This window comes from Mus caroli, unplaced genomic scaffold, assembly GCF_978045245.1.
Source record: "Mus caroli unplaced genomic scaffold, Mus_caroli_1 scaffold_3, whole genome shotgun sequence".
Taxonomy (NCBI): Eukaryota; Metazoa; Chordata; class Mammalia; order Rodentia; family Muridae; genus Mus; species Mus caroli.
The window spans coordinates 38,070,891-38,090,555 of NW_028227258.1; the positions used below are offsets into that span (position 1 = coordinate 38,070,891).

At 45.0% G+C, this 19,665-nt stretch overlaps 1 protein-coding gene across 1 annotated transcript in view; it reads right to left on the reverse strand.

Annotated features, from left to right (window-relative positions):
• The window catches only part of Abca4 (ATP binding cassette subfamily A member 4), a 146,225-nt gene that overhangs the window by 88,903 nt on the left and 37,657 nt on the right, over nt 1–19,665 (reverse strand). Inside the window, 5 exon segments of the mRNA XM_021157524.3 lie at nt 11,919–12,116; nt 12,735–12,851; nt 13,699–13,838; nt 15,292–15,532; nt 18,375–18,464. Of these exon segments, the coding sequence (XP_021013183.1) occupies nt 11,919–12,116; nt 12,735–12,851; nt 13,699–13,838; nt 15,292–15,532; nt 18,375–18,464 (786 nt within the window).

The following is a 19,665-nucleotide window of genomic DNA, read 5'->3' on the forward strand; positions in this document are numbered from 1 at the left end:
GTACAGAATGAAACCCTGTTTCAAAACAAACAAACAAATCGCATACACAAAACAAAATGAAACACGTATTTTAAGTTTGCTTTTGGTCTGACATTGAGGCCTGACAAAGATGGGCAATAAAATAATCAGATTTGGGCTGTTTGTCAAGTTTAGAAGTAGCATGTGTTTAAATAAGATGAACTAGACACAGACAAATGCCACATCTCACTCATTGAGGGGACTAGTGAGTCAGAGTTGTAGAAGAATAAAGGAGTCTCTGCTATGGCCTGGGAGGTATAGCAGGGAAAGGGCCCAGGAAGACATTCAATATGGGAGGCCGAGTCAGAGAGGGGAGCATTCACTGTGAGGTCTCTTTCCGTGCAGCAGAGTAGCCATGGCTCATGACAACCTGGGATGGGATCCCCAGTACAGGAAAGACTAGTGGCTGAGGAGAGAAAAGCTGGCAATCGCTCTCATTCTGTACATCGTAGATATGAGTTCAACTGTCAAACTACACTACCATAACAATTTATAACTATTATGTCTCACAAAAAAAAAATACACCATTTAGAATGAATTTGAAGTTAAATTTCTAAAATAAAATCAAAATTATCTGTGAAGATGAACGCAGCTTTAGGCAGTTTCACATGGATACTGCACATTCACTCCGCATTGCAAGGCACTGGGATGAAGTTTCCTAGAGGTCTGTGCTCTGATGTCCTTGCTTTACCAGGAACAGATGGGACCAGAGGCGTGGAAAGCCTTGTTTTAGTTCCCCACAGCTCAGAAGCAAAATCTGCACGTATGCCTTCAGTGTGGGCCTTGGAAGCCCCGGCGTGTGCATACGTGTTTCCATTGTTCCTTTGGGGACTAAGTCATAGGTCATAGGCCAAGTCCTGACATTACTGAAGGTCTCTCGCCTTAGGGCTGTACTGTCTAGTGGAATTTTCTGCGATGGCCAACTTGTTCTCTATCTGTCCTGTCTAATATGGCAGCCAGTAATGACACGTGGCTATTTAGTATTACAGATTTCATGAGTGCCATCCTAAGCATTGAGTTTTCAGTTTCGTGGGGCTGCTGGTTGCTATGGGGTCCGCAGAGTTCCAAGGGTAGTAAGTGCCTTCTGGTCAGGGCCACGTTCTGTTCAACATGGTCTCTGGAATAGTATTTTGTTTTTTGGTTTTTTTCATGCTAGGGTGTCAACAAGCATTTTCTGAACTGAATTGGTTTGAATCTGTGAGCCCCAATGCTGCAAGTGTGGCTATCCCTCTGTGCTTTGAACAAAATTCTATGTTTTTTCATGAAAAAAACTGGCAGCAATTCATTAAAAGAAAAACGAAAAGGCGTTTTGCTGCAATTCAACTAGGGTCTAACTGCTGGGGGAAAAAGAGCTGATATAAACAAATACAGTGTTAATAACATGACTTCCAGGGGCATCAGCTCATTCTCTTTGAACCTTATATCTTAATATACTGGAATAAACAGCTGATGTTTTCGGTGATATTGTTGGCTCCTGCGATGACGTGGGCTCCGTCCTGGCTGTTTAATCAGGCAGTTGATTCATAGTCATATTTCCTGATGTGTTTCCCTAGATGGGGACCTTGATACTCTGAGAAACACAGAATTCAGCAGATTCTCAAATGTTTACATCTATTTTAAAACCTCCAAGTCGGTTTCCCCCTCATCACCTTGGGAAGAGGCACAGCACAGGGTTGGGGTCTGACCGTCCTCTATGCCACCCCCTCTTGCTGTTCCCTGTGGCTTCTGCTTCCCTCGCTGTAATTTGAGCTGTGCCCAACCTCAGAGGTTCATTCTAAGGATCACACGAGGCAGTGATTGTAAAAGGCTGCAGTGGGTACCTCACACCAGGATTAAAAAGCCGGGGCAGGGGGTGTAGAATGCACACCTAGCGTGCACGAGGCCCTAGGTTTGCTTTCCAACATGGCAAAGCATAACAATAAACAAACAGCAACTACAAATATCGAAGGTTTACTCCATGCCCCAAACCGGCCCAAGGGCTTTATTCGTATGAACACATTTCATCTCCAGAATCACATTAAGGCCAGTTACTGTGGTCATTAAAAGCCCACAAAATACACTGATTCCCCTTAGGGCAGAATCTCTTTACACCCCCAACAGTGCACTGCACTGTCTCATGAATAACGAGGGCTTTCTAAATACCATTTTACTCTTGTTTTTGTAAAATATCTTTGAACGTCAATAACCAAGCGCCTCTCAAGTTCCTGCCACGGTTAGTCTTCATTAATGACAGTTGTTCACCAGGGCAGGGGAGCAGTTATTTTCTTCAAATAATCTGTGTGAGGACAACGGACTGTCCTGAGCTAATACTCCACAGTGCTCCATCTGGCCAGAACAATGCTGTGGCCGGAAGCCAAGGCCACCTGGGCAATGGGGTAGAGAGGGTGATATTCTACTAGCTGTCCATCGGCCAGAGGGGGACTTTCAGCTGCTGCTGCCCAGGGGAAGGTTTTATAAAAACCAAACACAAATATCACATCACCCTCATCAAACTTTCTTTATGAGGTCAGGAGGAAGAAACTGCTTTGAATGTGAGTCAGGTATGATTCAAAACGTATTCTCGTGGGAAGGCCATCTGCCTGTGGCCCGACTCCCTCCTGATACTTAAGTTAATCCCCAAAGTTAAACCTTGGCTGATGGGCATGTATATTGGAACATGTATGTGCTGTAAGAGGCTGAGCTAATAACAAATCCCTCATCAGAGGACCTGGGTTGGATGTATTTAGTCTATTGTGACAGGTTTGTCAGGTACAACACACTGGGTTCTAATGAGGCCATGGAGTTTATTTTTAAATGCCATCGTGTTCTATGTCATCATGGAGATTAGGGAAGTGTGACGGGCAACAAGATTGGCTAAAGTAAAGTGCTCAGCACAAACCCAGCATACCTACTTGGAAAAGTGAATAAAAGCAGTACCCTCTGCCCTCAGAGGTAAGGTTTGAGCAAATGTCACAGTAGGAACTCAGAATCTCAGTGAGAACCAGGACAACGCCCTCCCTCTGACAGCCAACAAAGCGGAGATAGATCAACACACAAAGCGGTCTCCTAGTCCTGCCCACCGCCCCCAACTTCTCCTGCAGCTTCCTTCCACCAAGTGAAGTTCACAGTGGCCAGGTTCTGGAAAGAGAAGCCACCCTGCTGGAAGAGAAAGGCTGGAGCAGCTGTGCCCAGGCCCTTGCCAGAAGACATTCATTTGTTGACACAGCTAAACAAAACATCACCTTGGAGGAGAAGCTGCAGGGGAAGCAAGCTCCCTTCTTGGGCTGAGACCTCTTGGTATCCAGTTCATAAACATTAAGTCATAGATTCATGGAATTATCTATTACATGGTAAGCGGTGTCTAGCGGAGGCTGTGAAGAAACATCTTCCTTTTCATTTGAACTTGATAATCAAAGGTGCCTGGCACATTGTGCTGACAGTTGGGCATAAATAGCCATATTTTGTCCATGAAGCCTCAAAGGTCGGTCTTGGGAGATAAGGGAGGCATTGAGGCTTTTTAATCCTGCCTTACATCTCTTCAAAACAGCTGATAAGCTCTAGTGGAAGCCTCCTGTGGTCCCGATAGCATTCGCGCAGACACCTGGGGCTCCTTTTGAAAAACACCATGGGAGTGGGCAAAGATCCCAGAATTAGTTTCCTGGCAGATGTAAACTGCAACCTTCACAATTTATTTCCAACTACATGGAAAAAGCCATGGTGTAAAATCACTCTGGGCTATTTGGGTTGTTTGGGATGGTGAATTAGAGGCAAGGTGCTGTGAATAAATCAGGCAGTGTGAACAGGCTTCTGAAACATTCACTCACAAAGAGTGAATTGCATTGTGGTTAACCAATAAAGAAGATAGATAGATAGATAGATAGATAGATAGATAGATAGATAGATAGATAGATAGATAGATAGATAGATAGATAGGGTGGGTAGATAGATAGATAGATAGATAGATGATAGATAGATAGATAGATAGATAGATAGATAGATAGAGTATTGAAATGAATAAAAAGGCGAAGTTGAAGAATGAGGACTCACAAGGACCAGGGCAAATGCCCTGCGAAGCCACCAGGGCAATGATTTCTACCCAGCTGGTTCCAATGAAAGTCACCATCACTTGACTAATAACGTCCCAACGTTTAGCTCTCCCAGTTTCCTGTTCCATTGTTCCAACAACACCTGGGGGTGAGGGCTACTGTGTTGAATAATAATGGGGCTATATGTGCACTGACCAGTAGGACCATTCTGTACCACAAACAGAGTTCTGCCCACTAGTGGTTGTTATCTGAATAGCTTGGGTTTTACTCATTTTTCAGATAGATGGATAGCTATGTTGTCCCCAGTAACAGAGCCCAGACATAGATGTTGAAGAGTGTGTCTTGTCACACACAGAATGAAGCTTTTATGAGCCATGCTGGCTAAGTCCAGACATCACCAGTTGCAGGATTTTTGGTCACATTCACACAGTGGGTCCTGGAATTGTATTATTTACTGAAAAAAAAAATTGTTTCTAGTTGTGGTGTGACTCAGCCCTTAGCACACACCTTTAATCCCTCTGGCTGGAATACAGACATGCCCAGGTAATGAAGGCAAAGTTAGTGTGTAGAAGGAAGCACCTGCGTTTAAAAATGATGTCTAATTGAGTGACAGAGAAAGTGACAAATTGGAGAAAGATTTGACAGAATATGATATGCCCAACTCTCACAAAAACATACAGGAAACAGAGGCACAAGAGAGAATGAAAGAGGAGACAGTTTCACCCAGAGAGAGGTTGAAGAGAAAACACTCTGGACAAAGGTAAAGATAGAAGGAGCCAGAGAATGAACAGGAGCTAGAAGATTAGAACAGATCGGCAGAGTTAGTTTTCGGCTAAGCTGAGCAAAAAGTCAGAGGCCAAGAGAGAAGCCAGATTGTGTCAGTCAGCACGGAGAAGAGTTTGAGCCAGAACAGCGAACCAGCCAGCCAGAAGTCAGAACAAACCAAAACAGGTGAGCTTACTTAGCACTAAGTCTCAGAGGCTGAAAACATTGTAGGCCTAAAGTAGATTGTTTGGTGGCTAGAAGCTTCCAGTACTAAGCCTGGGTTGGCAGACAGAGGCAGAAAGCCTTGGAGACAATGACATCAGAGGAGTAGAAGTTACTTTTTCAATCAGCATATTTCAGTGTCACATCTATTCTCTGCTCAGGTTCCTGCTTCGTGTGAACTTGTCTGGTAGATTCATAGCTCTGCGTCTCATTTAAACATTTTTCTTCTGCCTAAAATTGCCTTTCTGGTTTCCTTAGCCAGTGGCTTTAACCTTTGAGGCTCAGGGCAAACATTATTTTCTGCTTAGGTTTAACGTTTATTGGTGTCTACTTTATGCCACTAGAGATCTACTCAGGAATGCTGAGAAATCAAAACGAAAAACAAGATAGAATTTGAGCCCTTGATGTGGTCAGGCCAGCATAGGTTGGGTGTGGACAGGTCATGACTGGGCTCCTGTGGAAGGAAGAAGGCCTAGAGAAGAAGGCTAGGAACCAACCCTACTGAGACCTGAAACGTGGATGTGAGCACAGCCAGGCAGGGCTGTAGAGAAGTAGGGGAAGGGCGCTCTAGCCAAGCTGAGAGGTCTGGAGCAGTCTCATAGGATAGAAAGAGCTGTGAAGGCATTTACTTTCACAGTGATGAGACAGTCCTGAGGACTGGTAAGCCATATTTCACAGTGGGCTTGGGTTTAAGCAATATCTCCTTGGAGAGGAGGTGGGAGCTGTCCAGAAGTAGCAGGAACCTGGGGAGGGGCTAGGAGAGACGACAGGCCTCTACAAGGAGCAACTCACCTCAAATATTGTAAAATGGTTGCTATCTTTATTGGATTCAATACATAATTTGAGCAAATAGTACTTTAGGGCCTCTGGACCTTGTATATTACAGGGAAAAGGATGTCATCACTGAAGTCAGTACAGATCTGGGTTAGAACTCTCAAGTGCCCACTCACCTGCTGTGATGTGGCAGGGAGTCAAGTCTCTTAGAGGCTTTGCCTTGAATGCTATACAGTGACAGCAGTTATGGTTACCTGGCACAGAGGAGGGCTGCAAGAGAAGATAGCGTCCAGCACAGCTCTTCCCCCAGGGCCCACGCATGTCTCTCTCCTCCACTGGTGTCCCAAGCCTACCTCCACCTGTTTGCTTTTCTCTGTGTAAGTTCTAGGTCTTTGAGAGATCAAAGAGGCATAAAATACAGTGATTGTGAGTTGCCTAGGACCTAATTTATAGCCCTTGAAATAATAATTGCGCTTATGGCATAGATTCTGTTTCCCTCTCTAATTCTCCCACAATACCTTCCCAGTCTCTGGGGTCATTGAGTTAACAGAAGAAAGTAACACGGGTACCCAGCCAATATTTGCACATCTAATTCTACAACACCCAATCTGACCTCATCTCTCTATCCAATTTCCCCCTTAAGTTAGCCTGAAAAATACATTTCCTGAGAACATCATGGTTGGTGGTGGTGGCATGTGGACAGAAGTATTAAAGGTGCCAAGGAAAAGTAGTTAAAAAAAAACCACTCTGATAATTCAAGAAAATAACCACCATCCAATTCATAAAGACTTATGTACACTGGCTGAGCTGATAGCCAAAGAAAAGCAATTAGTGACTACATTTTTTTTTTTCTCAAGACTTAGCAAAAGGTAGCTGTTACTGATTAAGGTACAATTTTACGCTTTGATTAGAGATATTTTTATTTTAAAGTTTGGCTGAATTCAGCTTCCTGATATGAAACTTAAGACCTGAAATTCAAATGTGCTAAGAAATTTAAATCCACTGCGAATTGTAAATAGTATTTGATTTATGCTAGGCTTAACCTTTTGCTGAACAACAACAAAAAAATTGAAGAGGAGCCGGGCGTGGTGGCGCACGCCTTTAATCCCAGCACTCGGGAGGCAGAGGCAGGTGGATTTCTGAGTTCGAGGCCAGCCTGGTCTACAAAGTGAGTTCCAGGACAGCCAGGGCTATACAGAGAAACCCTGTCTCGAAAAAAAAACCAAAAAAAAAAAAAAATAATTGAAGAGGAGAAGTATAAATATTCCAACTAAAGGGTAATCAGAAGGATAATTTGTGGATTTTTGTAATTGTGTTTTTCTATTGAAAACATGTGAATAGAGACATCTATAGGTGATGAATAAAATGTGCATGCATATGAAGTTATGATGTTTACCTAAATGTGGGTCAGCAAGATGGCTCCGTGGGTAAAGTCACTTGCTACCAAGCCTGAAAACCTGAATTTAACCCTAAAAGCCCATATGGTAGAAGGAGAGAAATCACTCTACAAGCTGTCCTCTGACTTCCCCACTTGTCATAGCACACCCTACACTGCCCTCCACCATACACACACAAAGTAAATAACAAATAAACCAACATACTCCCCATAAATTATTACCTATAAAGTCCTCACTAAATTTCAGGCTCCCTAGATTTGGAGATGTGGGTAATGGGACGTTGTCCAGGAAAAGCCACTCTGCATGTGAGAGATGTGCAGGTACTCAAATGTCCACACTAGCATGGCTGTCTCTAGACAACTGTCCACCTTCTAACCAAGAGGTTTGCCTCACTTCAACCTTTAGTTCTCAGGGTCAGCAGAAAGCTATGGGATGAGGGGCAGTCCACAGAAAGCTTTATCCAGAAGGTAGCTGGAGGATATGGACGTTTCTCAGCCTCTGGGTCACTGTCCAAGTCCAGTGTGCCCCAGAGCTGTCCTCCTAGGCTTTGGAAATAGACAGACCCAACTGTGACTCTAAGCCAGTTCACCCAGGCTAAGCCAAAGATCAGCACGTGATGCCATGACTAACGCTTAGGCATTTTCAAGTGTAAGAAAAGGTACAGTCTTTACTCCGTTCATGGTTCAGAGCAGCAGCTGCCATGTGTACATACATGCTCTTGGTGTGAGCCCAGAGTGTCCCATGTCATCTCCACAGCCGCTCTGAAGAGGTATTGGTCCTACCCCACGTTCTAAATGAAGAGTCCCCAAAGCCTAGCATTTGCACACAGGTCTGATGAATGTGTTAAGTGCTTTGCTGCCGTGCTCCCTCACATCCTGTCCTCCACAATGACCTTGTATCCCTATTTAGAATTGTACATTCAAGAAAATCAAGCCTTAGAGTGTCAAATTTCTCAGAATAACTCATAAGAAGCAGAGAGTCCAGTCCATAAACCCTGTGGGACAGGTCGGACCGTTCTATGCGCGGATGTTTAACCTGGATCCACAAGACAGATTCAGGAGAGTGGATATCCTACAGGGCGCTCCATCTATGGGACAGACCTCACCCTAAGCAGGAAGGAAGAGATTTAGCCCTTCTGGTCTCTGAGAAGAAAATCTACTGAATCACTCTCGCTTCCCATAATGAGGAAAAGCTTAAAGATGTCTTCTTTGTTCTCAGAGCTTCTGTTGTTTTTCAATATCACAATTAAGCACCCCATTGTTATGGGTAACAGAATTCATTTGCCTAATTTTCCATAAGTGTTTTTGGTTTGCTTTCTGTTTTTAGAATAGGCACGGATGTAGGCTCCTAGATTGTCCCATGAGGAAGTGTTCCACACTCATTAGTGCAAGCCCCATGATTGAAATGGAGGTACCGAGCTGGCATTTTTAAATAAGGCACGGGTGGCAACACACTAGCTTCCCTGTCCTGGAGAAACCTTTACAACTATCAGAGAGGGGTTCCACGGCAAGCGTGCTACTCAGGGTTCTCAGGGCTTCTCCAGATAGCCCAAAACACAAGAGCAGATGCTGAAGGGCTGAGGCAGACCGCTGTGGCCCCTGTCCCTTACTGTCTCTCCCACTCTGACTTCTCCTTCCTGTCCCTTAACTCTTTGCTTCCCTCACCACTACCACCCCCACCCAAGGGCAAGATGATAAGAAACCGAATCATCACCACAGCCTTTATCAAAAGCCTTGTAGGGGTCCCCACGGGGAGGCCACTGACTCTTGGTCACAGTGATCTGTACGTCAAAGCCCTGGGGAAGTCACAGTGGCTGAGAAACTAGATATATGGTCAGCAGTTTCATGAGCTCAGAGCTCGACACCAGCTGGGGGCCAGATTCCACTTAGGCCAGGTTCGTTTGTACTTCGATTAAAATTTGACAGTGATTAGTGCTTCTTATATGACAGTGTCTTGCATGAAATAGCTCATTTAATTCTCAGAACCAGCCAAGTATCGGGTCAATACTCCTAAAATCCACATTTCACAGCTATGCAGACTGAGGAACAAACAGTAGATAATTGAGTCTAGCGAAATCTCAACCCAGAGGCTTAATTCTTAACTGTTTAAGAGAATGACACTCATTACGCATCTATTGCTACTGTATTAAACACAAGATGCTTAGGAAAAAAACAATTCCTTTAGGGCTGGGGATATAGGTCAGTTGGTAGGGTGTGGAGGGAAGGAAAGAAAGAAGGGAGGGAGGGAAACACAAAGGGAGGGAGGGGAAGGGAGTGAAGGAGAGAAGGAAGAAAGGAATTTTTCATACACAATACAAAGTCAAGTCAAAGACAAGAGTTATTCTTCCTATACCTCACAAAACCATTGTTGAGAACCAGTATAGGTGCAAATCAGCTCCCTGGCATACCCATACCCATGCACAGGCTCTGTCTGCCTAAGATTAAGACAACGGGGCAGCGGTAGCAATGGTGAGCCTGGGGAAGGGGGCTTAACTGCAAGAAAGGAAGAGATCAGTTAGTCACTGTAAATGCTCCAGATCTGTAAGTATACGTGCAATACCAGGGCAATAAAGGGGACTTCTGAGTCAGCTGGTCTGGGTTGGTGCTCAGAATATGTTTTAGAAAAAGCATCCAAGATCATTATTGTCTTCAGGTAAGATGGGGATTACTTCAACTCTGGTGCTTCGGCCACCATGCTTCGTACTAGCTAAGAAGATACCTCAGGAGTGTGTGCAGTGATGTCAGCGTCCAGGATTCTAGAGAAGGAGGTTCTAGGGAATGCTGTGGCCCCAGGGCAGTGGGAGTCCTCAAGAGAAGCCAAGAACACACAGAGCCAGGCTTTTTCTCACTAGTGAGTTATTCTGAGGACTCACCATCTGGGACAGAAGAGCTCACTCCTAGAGGTCTCAGATTAACTCCCTTTCCAGTTTCTAGAAGAAACTTCAGCCCCCTAATGGCCTTAGTTTTTTGGAGGTTGAGGCCCAGCCCATTGGGTGTGATCAACCTTTAGGTGTGAAAATCTTGGAGGCTGTGAGGTTGAGATCTGAAGATGACTAAAATGTACCCACTAATGCCAGGTAACCCATCTTGATGGTCAAGCCCGAGATAGACACACAGACAGATTATTCCTACTTGAACTTGAAAAGGAGCCTGAAGGGTCTGAGAGGGGGGCTGCAGATCATGAAGGAATGAATTTCCAAGCCTGTGAGACAGCAGAAGGAAGACCTGAGGGCAAAGTCTCAAATTTCAGATGCGTAGGACTGGAGAGACTCAGCAGCTCTGTGGTGGAGCACTTGCTTGGCCTGTATGAGGCCCTGGGTTCTACCCCCAGCACCACAAAGAAAACAAACAAGAATGAACAGGTAGATGGTAGCAAAAGAAAAAGTCACTGTAGGCTTGAGCAGACACACATTTTATCTTCTTTTGGGACAATGCCTCCCTCACTTCATAGGAATCTTGCTTAAAGTCCCCCACAGTGGCATGTGTTCTAGGCCTCCCAGTCAGAACTACTCCCCTCCCCAGGCATTAAGACCCAGAAGTCTGATGGAGGGAGTGGGGGTGGGAGGGGGCCCTTTGGGGGTATTGCTTATGCTGTGAGAAAGGCGTTCCCCTCCTTCTGTGGAATTTTCTGGTGCAAGGATGAGCGCTGAGGGCTGTCAGCAGCTGAGGCATTACCAATGGAGAGAAACAGGCTGGATGCTTCTGCGTTGAGTCATTCGGGCTTTAAACATTTGAGTGATGCAAGCAGATGTGTGTTTGGAATGTGATGCTGGTGTCTGCGTGGAGGGATGCCTGGATTAACACAGCGCAAACCCTGGAATCCAGGGAGAAAGCTGCTCAGACAGGCTGGTACAAGGCCTCAAGCCCTCCCAGAGCCCAGAGAGCAAGATGTAGAGTTGAGAGATAATTGGGAGGTCGAAAACAGACAGAGCACCGTGACTGGGCGTGACAGGGGAAGAAAGAGGTCATCAGGGCTGGCTCTGAATTAAGGCACACCCAAATTTGGACTCTGTTTAGTACTCCTAATGGCTGTGGGATCTTATTCAACCTCCTTAAGCCTTGGCTTCTATGTCTACATACTGGCAGCGATAACACTACAAACTCTATGGGATTGCTGGGGGATGAGATAAGGCATGTGGATGCAAAAACATGCAGCACAGAAGTGGCACCACATAACACTCGGTCTAGAACCACTCTTTCTGGCAGTGAAAGAGAAAGGAAAATTAAAGATGGCCCTGAAGTTCTTGGCTTAAGAATCTGAAAAGGCTACTGAAATTAATTGGCACTAGAAGTGCAGGAATTTACAGGAAAGGAGAACATGCGATTATTTTTTGACACATGCTGAGTCTGACATGCCCTTAAGACTTTGGGGTAAGGGTGTCCAGCAATCGATGAGACTCAGACTCAAGGTTTGGTGGATACTGGCCAACAGAAGGTCATTGGAACAATGGCAGACAGGAGATATCTGGGAATGGATGTGTGCTGAAAGGGAGAAGGAGAGAGCCAGAGGAGTCATGAAGTTAGCGAGAGGTGAGGACAGTTGCATGCAAGTCTAGAGGAGAAGATGCTGTCAGATGGCCGTGGACCCTTATGTCTATGTGGGAAGGATGAAAGACTGAATCCAATACCAGCTGACTGGCTAACAGGTCTCTAGCCTCACCCATGATGTTATCTTTAAGAGGCTCACTATGGTCCTCAGGTGGATTGCTGTCTCGTACCTCCAGGTATTGATTAGCCAGGCGTAGGAATCGGTCAGTGATGTTGAATATGTCCCTCCAGTCAAAGCTGGTCATATCATCAGCCTGCTTCTCTCGGGGACCGTTAGAGAAGAAGTTTAATACGGCTTCGGTGGTAATGCCTTCTTCTCCGAGCTGCCTATTTATGAAGTCTTTGACGGTTGGGTGCTGCAGGGTGTCCTTGGGAAGAAGAACATTATGTCTCAGAAATTAAGAATTCCACAGGCTCTTTGGCCTTAGTCTCAGATCATGTCAGATTTTTAATGATTACTGATTGAGACATGGAGGCTCACTAAACAAGCCAGGAGGCTTGAACTTCCATCGTCTTATTCTAACACAAAGGCTTCTATGTAGAGGAGAGGCAAGGCAGAGTATGGGAGAAGTACTGCTGAGCATGTAAAAATGACATAGAAGATTTCCTTCTTATGGCCTTCCGCTTTGTTCTCATTTTAATTGTCTTGCTATTGAGAACTCTTGCCTCTTGAGCTTTACAACATTGTAAATGAGGCCAGACAGACAAAAGTGACCATCTTGGCAGTATAGAGCTGGCCTTTTGAGGAAACACCTCTTTGAACCTGAGGCCTTCAAGTGAATTCATGGGAAAAATACTGACCTTGTGGCAACCTTTAAATTGTCCCACAGAATTTAAAAAGCCTATTCCCCACTCAACACCAGAGATGCCACTTGGTGACATTTCCAGGCGAGTGCTTGAGGTTCTGTTGCGATAGCTTGGCCTGGCTGAAGTTGGAATGAACTGTCTCCACGGCCCTCCCCATCCTATGTTGTGAGCATCCTTACTCGGATCACGGTCATCTGTGTGCTCTTCTCAAAGAAGTACCAGATCTGGGGCCCCACTTCCTCCCAGGCTTTCACCAACTTCCTAACTCGATCCAGTTCTTCAAAAGTTGAGTTGGCCTAAAATAGACACACAGAAAGAAACAGAAGAAATTGTAAGAACCTTCGCTTCTGTCTTTTTAGCCCTCACCATAAACCTTTAAGGTGTTATATTAAGGCAAAGCTCTTTCCTCCTCCTCCTCCTCCTCCTCCTCCTCCTCCTCTCTTCTTTATAATAAAATAATAATAATAATAATAAATAGTAACTTATTATTTTAAGTATATGGGTGCTTTATCTTCACGTATGCCTATATACCACATGTGAGCTGCCATGTGGGTTCTGGGAATCGAACACTGGTCCTCTGGAAGAGCAGCCAGGTCTCTTAACAGTTGAGCCACCTCTCCAGCCCACAAGGGGCTTCTTGGAAGTGTTTTTCCTTTCCTGGAACATTGCCATTCCTCAGACTCTAGGATTGACAGAATCTAATTTGTTAGTATCTCAGAGATACATGCAATAAGGCTGCTACTGATTCCAAGCCTCATTGAGTTGTACTTGGGATTCTAGTGAGCAAATATTTATCCTCCCCATCTTTGCCTGTTCTAGGAAGCCAGAGATCAAAAGATGCTGAACATTTCCATTAGGGATATAAGTCACACAGTGGGAAAGAAAAGTCCATTGCAGAATTGCAGGCTACTTCAGAGAGGGTGGGTCCAGGCAGGGCACCAGAGAGAGGCATTCCTACTGTGACTGTGCTTGAGGGAGGAAACCCAGGAATCCATTTAGGGGAAAATAAGCCAGAGGGGAGTCATTGGCAGGAGCCTATTTAAACACACACACACACACACTACATGCACATGCACACACATGCACACCATTGTCTTCTGGGAGGTCCGAGACATAAGAGAACAACACCAGCTGGGCTCTTACATTCTTCAGTATCCTTTGAGCAGCAGGGGAATCTGGAGTAAAGAGGATTTTTCCCATCAGCAATGGCTTTGCCGCCCTCCAGGCTATTTTGGTTAAAGGGTTTGACTCTAGGCTCTGGATCAATGAATTACAAAAGGATGCTGTCAAGAGAAAAGGGACATTTTTTTTTTTCAAAGCTCCCCACTGCTCATAACTAAACAAGGTCATTAGTGCATCAAGTCACATGCCTAACTCCCATTCAATGCCACACTGGACGGTTTGAGAAATAATCTAAGTTATTAGGCTGGACCCTACTAATAACAAGCTCCCACTAAGAACAGTGAGAGACTGCCATAGCGCCTCTTGACAACAGCCTCCGGGCTGAGACAGAGGGCAGGGCTGCGCTTGTGCTTATTTCTGCTTAAAAGAGAGAGGCTAAGGAGCGGCGCTTGTGATTTTTGCAAGAGACCAAAGGAAGTGAAAGCCCAAATCTTCCCTCACCCCCCACCCTCTTATCCACCCCACCCCACCCCACCCTAGCCCTGCAGCTGCAATCTCAGCTGTAGTCTCAAGTCATTCCACATCTACTAACTCCTTCTCTTCCTTGTATGTAACTGTCTCAGCCTTCAACTCCTTCTGCTGTGTCTCTTGCTGTCTTTTTTGTAATTTCAGAGCCTATCCCAGCACAAAATAGTGAAAGCGAGGGAGAAGGCTTGCCAGGGGCGTGCCAGCCCTGTTGGCTTGCCAGGATGCTATTGGCCTGAGCTTTATTGTAACTCTGCATTGCCTTCTCCTTCATCGCTCTTCTCTGGCCCTGGAACTTAGTCACAGTTCAGTTACATCAGTGGGAAATGTCCCCTCTTTTCCCTTTCCAAGTGGGCGTGGGTGCCTTCCATGGCTCATGCCCAGTCTTCTATGAGTACCATTCTCCTCTACAAGGGGAAGGAGGATTTCTGGGAGAAATCTCTTTGCCCAAGGCCACTTAACAAGAGCAAGGAGAATCAACCCTGGCACTGGGGTTTCTTAAACCAGTTAACCATGGCTCCCAACCTTCCTAATGCTGCAGCCCTTTAATACAGTTCCTGATATGGTGACCCCTGCCCCTAACCATAAAATTATATCACTGCTATTCCATAACTATAATCTTGTTATTGTTATGAATCATAACGTAAATATCTGTTCTTTTCTATGGTTTTGGTGGGATCACAACCCAGAGGTTGAGAACCCAACATGCTAACCCATCTTTTTTTGTATTTGTGTATGTGTGTGTGTGTAGTGTATTGTAGTGTAAATGCACATATATACATGTATGTAGAGGTCAGAGGGCAGCCTGAAGTGTGCCATGTACCTCATTTTATCACTAGCTCCGGACCTGGTAAGTCAGCTGACCAGCAAACCCATTGTCTTGGCTTGGCTTCAGCTGTGATTACCAGTGGCACCACATCTGGCTTTGTTTTTCTCAGTGGATTCTGGGGATAGAACTCTGGACCTTGTGCTTGTGCAGCGAGAACTTTACCAACTGAGCCATCTATCTGCCCAGCTTCCCCACATCCCTGACCCATCGTCTTAATGCACACCAGAGGCCACTTTGCCTACAGGACTCAGAGGACTTACTTGTTCTTTTGTCGTAAGAATAGGCGGGGTCTTTCCTTGTGGAATCAATCCCCAGGAAGGCTTTATAGTTATTGTCTTCATACCAGTTAAAGGAGAACACTCGGGAGCCTCCTCCCTCTGGGTACCCACATAGGAGGTCAGACAGGATGCTCATCAGCTGTGTGAAGGTCTCAGGACCACTGTTCTGCAGGAGAGGCCTGCTCACCCATAGCAAGTCTTGAACACTTGGCCGATGGATAAACTAAGGATAAGGAAAGGGCTTTGAATAATCTTTTTAAAGTTTTATTTATGTTATTGCATGTACATTGGTGTTTGGCCCACATGTGTGTCTGTATGAGGGTGTTAGAGTCCCCTAGAACTGAAGTTACAGATGTCTGTGACCTGGGTGGGTACTGGGAACTGAACGTGGGTCCTCTGGAAACTCAGCCAGTGCTCTTAACGACTGAGCTGGCATTGCAGCATGACTCGGAAGAATCTAAAAGCAGACAGAATGAAGGCCGTTTTCCTTATTCAAAGGGAAACATAAATTTTCTCAGCAATTCTTAATTCATCTGCAGAAGAAGAAAAAAACCTGCTGTCATCTACTTGAAGATAAGCAAGAACACAAAAGATGCTAACAATGGTCTGTTTTCCTTTGTTCGGGTTCCTTGGAAAAAACGCAGACTCTATCACCATAAGCCAATCGTTCTCCTGTTCCGGAAATGCAAAGCCATGGCAAATTTCTACGACTGAAAACTTTAGAATGTGGTGTTCTATATTTGGAAAATTGTCCTTTGTAAGCTTTCCTTGTATTTATGTGCACTTGTGTGTCTTCTGTCTGTGTCTGTATGTGCATATGTGCATGCAGATGACTGCAGATGTTAGAAGGGGCTGTTGATTCTTCCAGAACTGGGATTACACATTTACAGGGAGCTGCTTTGTGGATGCTCGGAGCGGATCGCTGTTTCTCTTCAAGATCAGCAAGCCACTCTTAATCGCTGAGCTGCCTCTCTGGCTCCTCAAAATATCTTATTAACTTCATTTTATCCCATGTGAGTGCTTCCATCCAACTGAAACGTGTGGTTTGTTCTCTCTCCCTCCCACCCCACCCCCATTTGAGCTCGAGAGTGTGTGTGTGTGTGTGTGTGTTTTAAGATTCAAGCAAAAAACAGATGTCTCACTTATTGGATGAAAAATTTCAAATTCTATGTCCACTAAGAGGAACCTGGTATTCTCATCTCTCTCCTCATGGTGGGTGTCATGGTATCCATGGCTTCAACTTTGAAAAGTAGATCTGTGATGCTAAGAAATCTGGGGGACACTGGCAAGTGGCACCAGTGTCCTGGTTCCCATCAGGCCCCTTGGCTTCATTTCAGGGAAAATATCAAATAAAAACAATGCCGTGTTTATTCCCTAACCACACCTTACTAGTCACATTCTAAGGAACTTGGAAATTTAAAAAAAAAAAAAAAAAACCATTAGGATCCAACCAGGCGTGACGGAAAACATTCTCCCACTTCTCTCAGCGATGTTTACCTGTGGTCTCTCTCTTTGTACACATGCCAACACTTGCTTTCCGAAACTGATGAGCACCGTGTGGAATCCACACAGTGAGTCACTTTTATAATCACAGTCTATGCCTCAGTAAGAAAGTCAGAATCTCAGATTGCTTCAACAACAGTGGGTCTTATGACCAGAAGGGGTTATTATCATTATTATGTTGCTTAGTTAATCAAAGCTCTCAGAAATGAAGGGCTGTAGTGGGGTCAAATGTTCTGATATCAATTAATACACACCGGGCTATCTGCTTTAACTTGGTTCTCAAACGCTAAGACCTCTTATCTAAGCAGGCAAGGAAATCTTCCGGAGCACCCACACACAGAATGAAAAGTGTTGATGTGCTCTGGGAAGCTATTCACATGCTCTGCCCACTTCACCATTATTACACAGAGCTGAGGTTTTTTGGGTTTTGTTTGGTTGGGTTTTTTTTTTTTTGGGGGGGGGGCGTTGTTTTGTTTTGTTGTTTTGGTTTGGTTTTGGTTTTTTCGAGACAGGGTTTCTCTGTGTAGCCCTGGCTGTCCTGGAACTCACTCTGTAGACCAGGCTGGCCTCAAACTCAGAAATCTGCCTGCCTCTGCCTCCCAAGTGCAGGGATTAAAGGCGTGCGCCACCATGCCTGGCAGAGCTGAGTTTTTTAAATGCTAGAAAGAGAAAAGAAAGTGTTAGAGGCTCCAGGGCAGCAGGTGGCCAGCAGTCCTCACTCTCACTCTCACTCTCACTCTCCCTGCCAAGCAGGGCTTCTGCTTTGCCATGATTGAGCTTAATTTTATAAACACAGATTCCAAGCATGTTATTTCCCAAGTTGGCTGAGCCTAAGGCAGCTGGGAAAACCAAAGGGGAAAAGTCTGGGGGGGGGAAGAAAATAACAAAAGATTTTTCATTTCACTTCCCCTTGCCTTACACTCATCACACATAAAGAGATGCCTTCTCTTCTTCCTTGTCTGTGTATTCACTAAGGCTTGTGACTGTATCTGTGTAGTCTCTTCACGGCTCATACAACAATCAACTCTTAAGTGGAGGAACCAATTTCAACATTTGAGAAGTCTTATGGAATCAGATATGATTTACGTTGTATACGTAGGTCATAGAAACAACACGAAACAGTCACCCTGGAGGAGGAAGTGTATCCATGAGTGTAAAGCACTAAAGACTGTAGCCATAAGCACAACAATAAGGCACTGTGAAAGCATTTGCTATTGTTGTGGGCAGCATGTGGCTCACTGCACCACCACTCAGTCCTAGAAAGCCTTAGCTACAGTTGCAAGTCCATGAAGAGCCAAGCTACTGCAGACAAGTTGTGGGTTCCACTGGTGCTTATGTCTTGATGAAGCATCACAAGAATGGATTTTTTTCTTTTCCCCTCCTACCTAGGAGGACAGATGGTGTAGGACATGAGCTAACACTGTTAAACTACTGGATAAGAAGAGCAGACAAATTTCTCCTTAACAGGCAAGAGGTACAGTGGAATTAGTTGATATAATGAATATATTAAAAATGGTCTGAAGACATAACAAAACAGTGGTTAATGACATTGGGCCTCTTACCTTTTGCATTCTTGGTGACAGATCAGATAATATTCCTCCCCAAAATCTCAAGTTGATTCCTTGAGAACTGCTGTCAAGGAGTGTGGGGAGCTGGAATCAACAGGAAAAAACATGTTTTTAAATGTAGTTACAGGCCTAGGGAGATGGCTAAGTCAGTGAAGTGCTTGCCCGATAAGCATGGGGACGTGATTTGGTCCCTGGCACCCATATAAAATCCTGTTTGATGGCACAAACATGTAATCCCAGCGCTGGGAAGGTAGTGACAGGAGGATCCTTAGGGCCTGCTGTCCATCCAGTCTAGACAAATCCAGTGCTCTCTAGACCAGAGAGAGAGAGGCCTGTCTCAAAAAACAAGTTGAAAAGCAACTAAGAAAGACACCTGATGTCCGTTTCCAGCTGTACGTGTATGTGCGCACAGACATATCCATATAGGTGTGCACACACAAACATCTACACAAAAATATGTTCTACATATACATACACACCCATATACCCACATACACATACAGGCTCACATATATATACACACATACACACACATATATACACACAGACACACACACTCACATATACACACGTACATACACACACAGACACACATATACATACACACATACACACATGCACACACACTCACATATACACACATATATACACACAGAGACACACACACATACACACAAGTACTATCTGATTTTGTACATGTTTGCAAGCTACACTTTCCCTCTACAACTATAGTTCTATAAGGTCGCTTTCAGAAACAAAATTCTTTAACCTGATCCAGAAAAATCAAAGGCTCCTATTCCAAGTTTCCCTGCTGAGCCAGTCAATAACAGACAGACTCATGGTGACAGAAAATACAGCAGAGTAATTCTGATTGCTGGTTCAGTGACACCAGACAAGACTCCCAGAGGAAGGGAAAAACAGAGTATATAGTTGGGGGAATGCGAAGACCAGAGATGAGCAGGGTGCCCATATGTTCACCTGCAGACTCTGCAGGGCCTGCCGGCACTCCTTCCGTGCTCATGTCTGTCGCCTTTGCGTCTTTCTGGGCAGGTTGTCACTCCTCTGTTCACCAAAGCTCTGTCATGGAAGAGACCACCAATTCCATCTCTTTTCTTTCAAAGCTACAGTTCACAGTGAGAGGTCCCCTGGTCCCGTGTCCAGTTGAGAACTGCGTTTGGGTAACGCTTGCCCACGGAGCAGCTCAGGACAGCCTGAGTATTTTCCACGTTGATTGAGAATAGCAAAGTTTTGCTGCTTTCCAGCTTTAGAGCCTGATCTGAACACC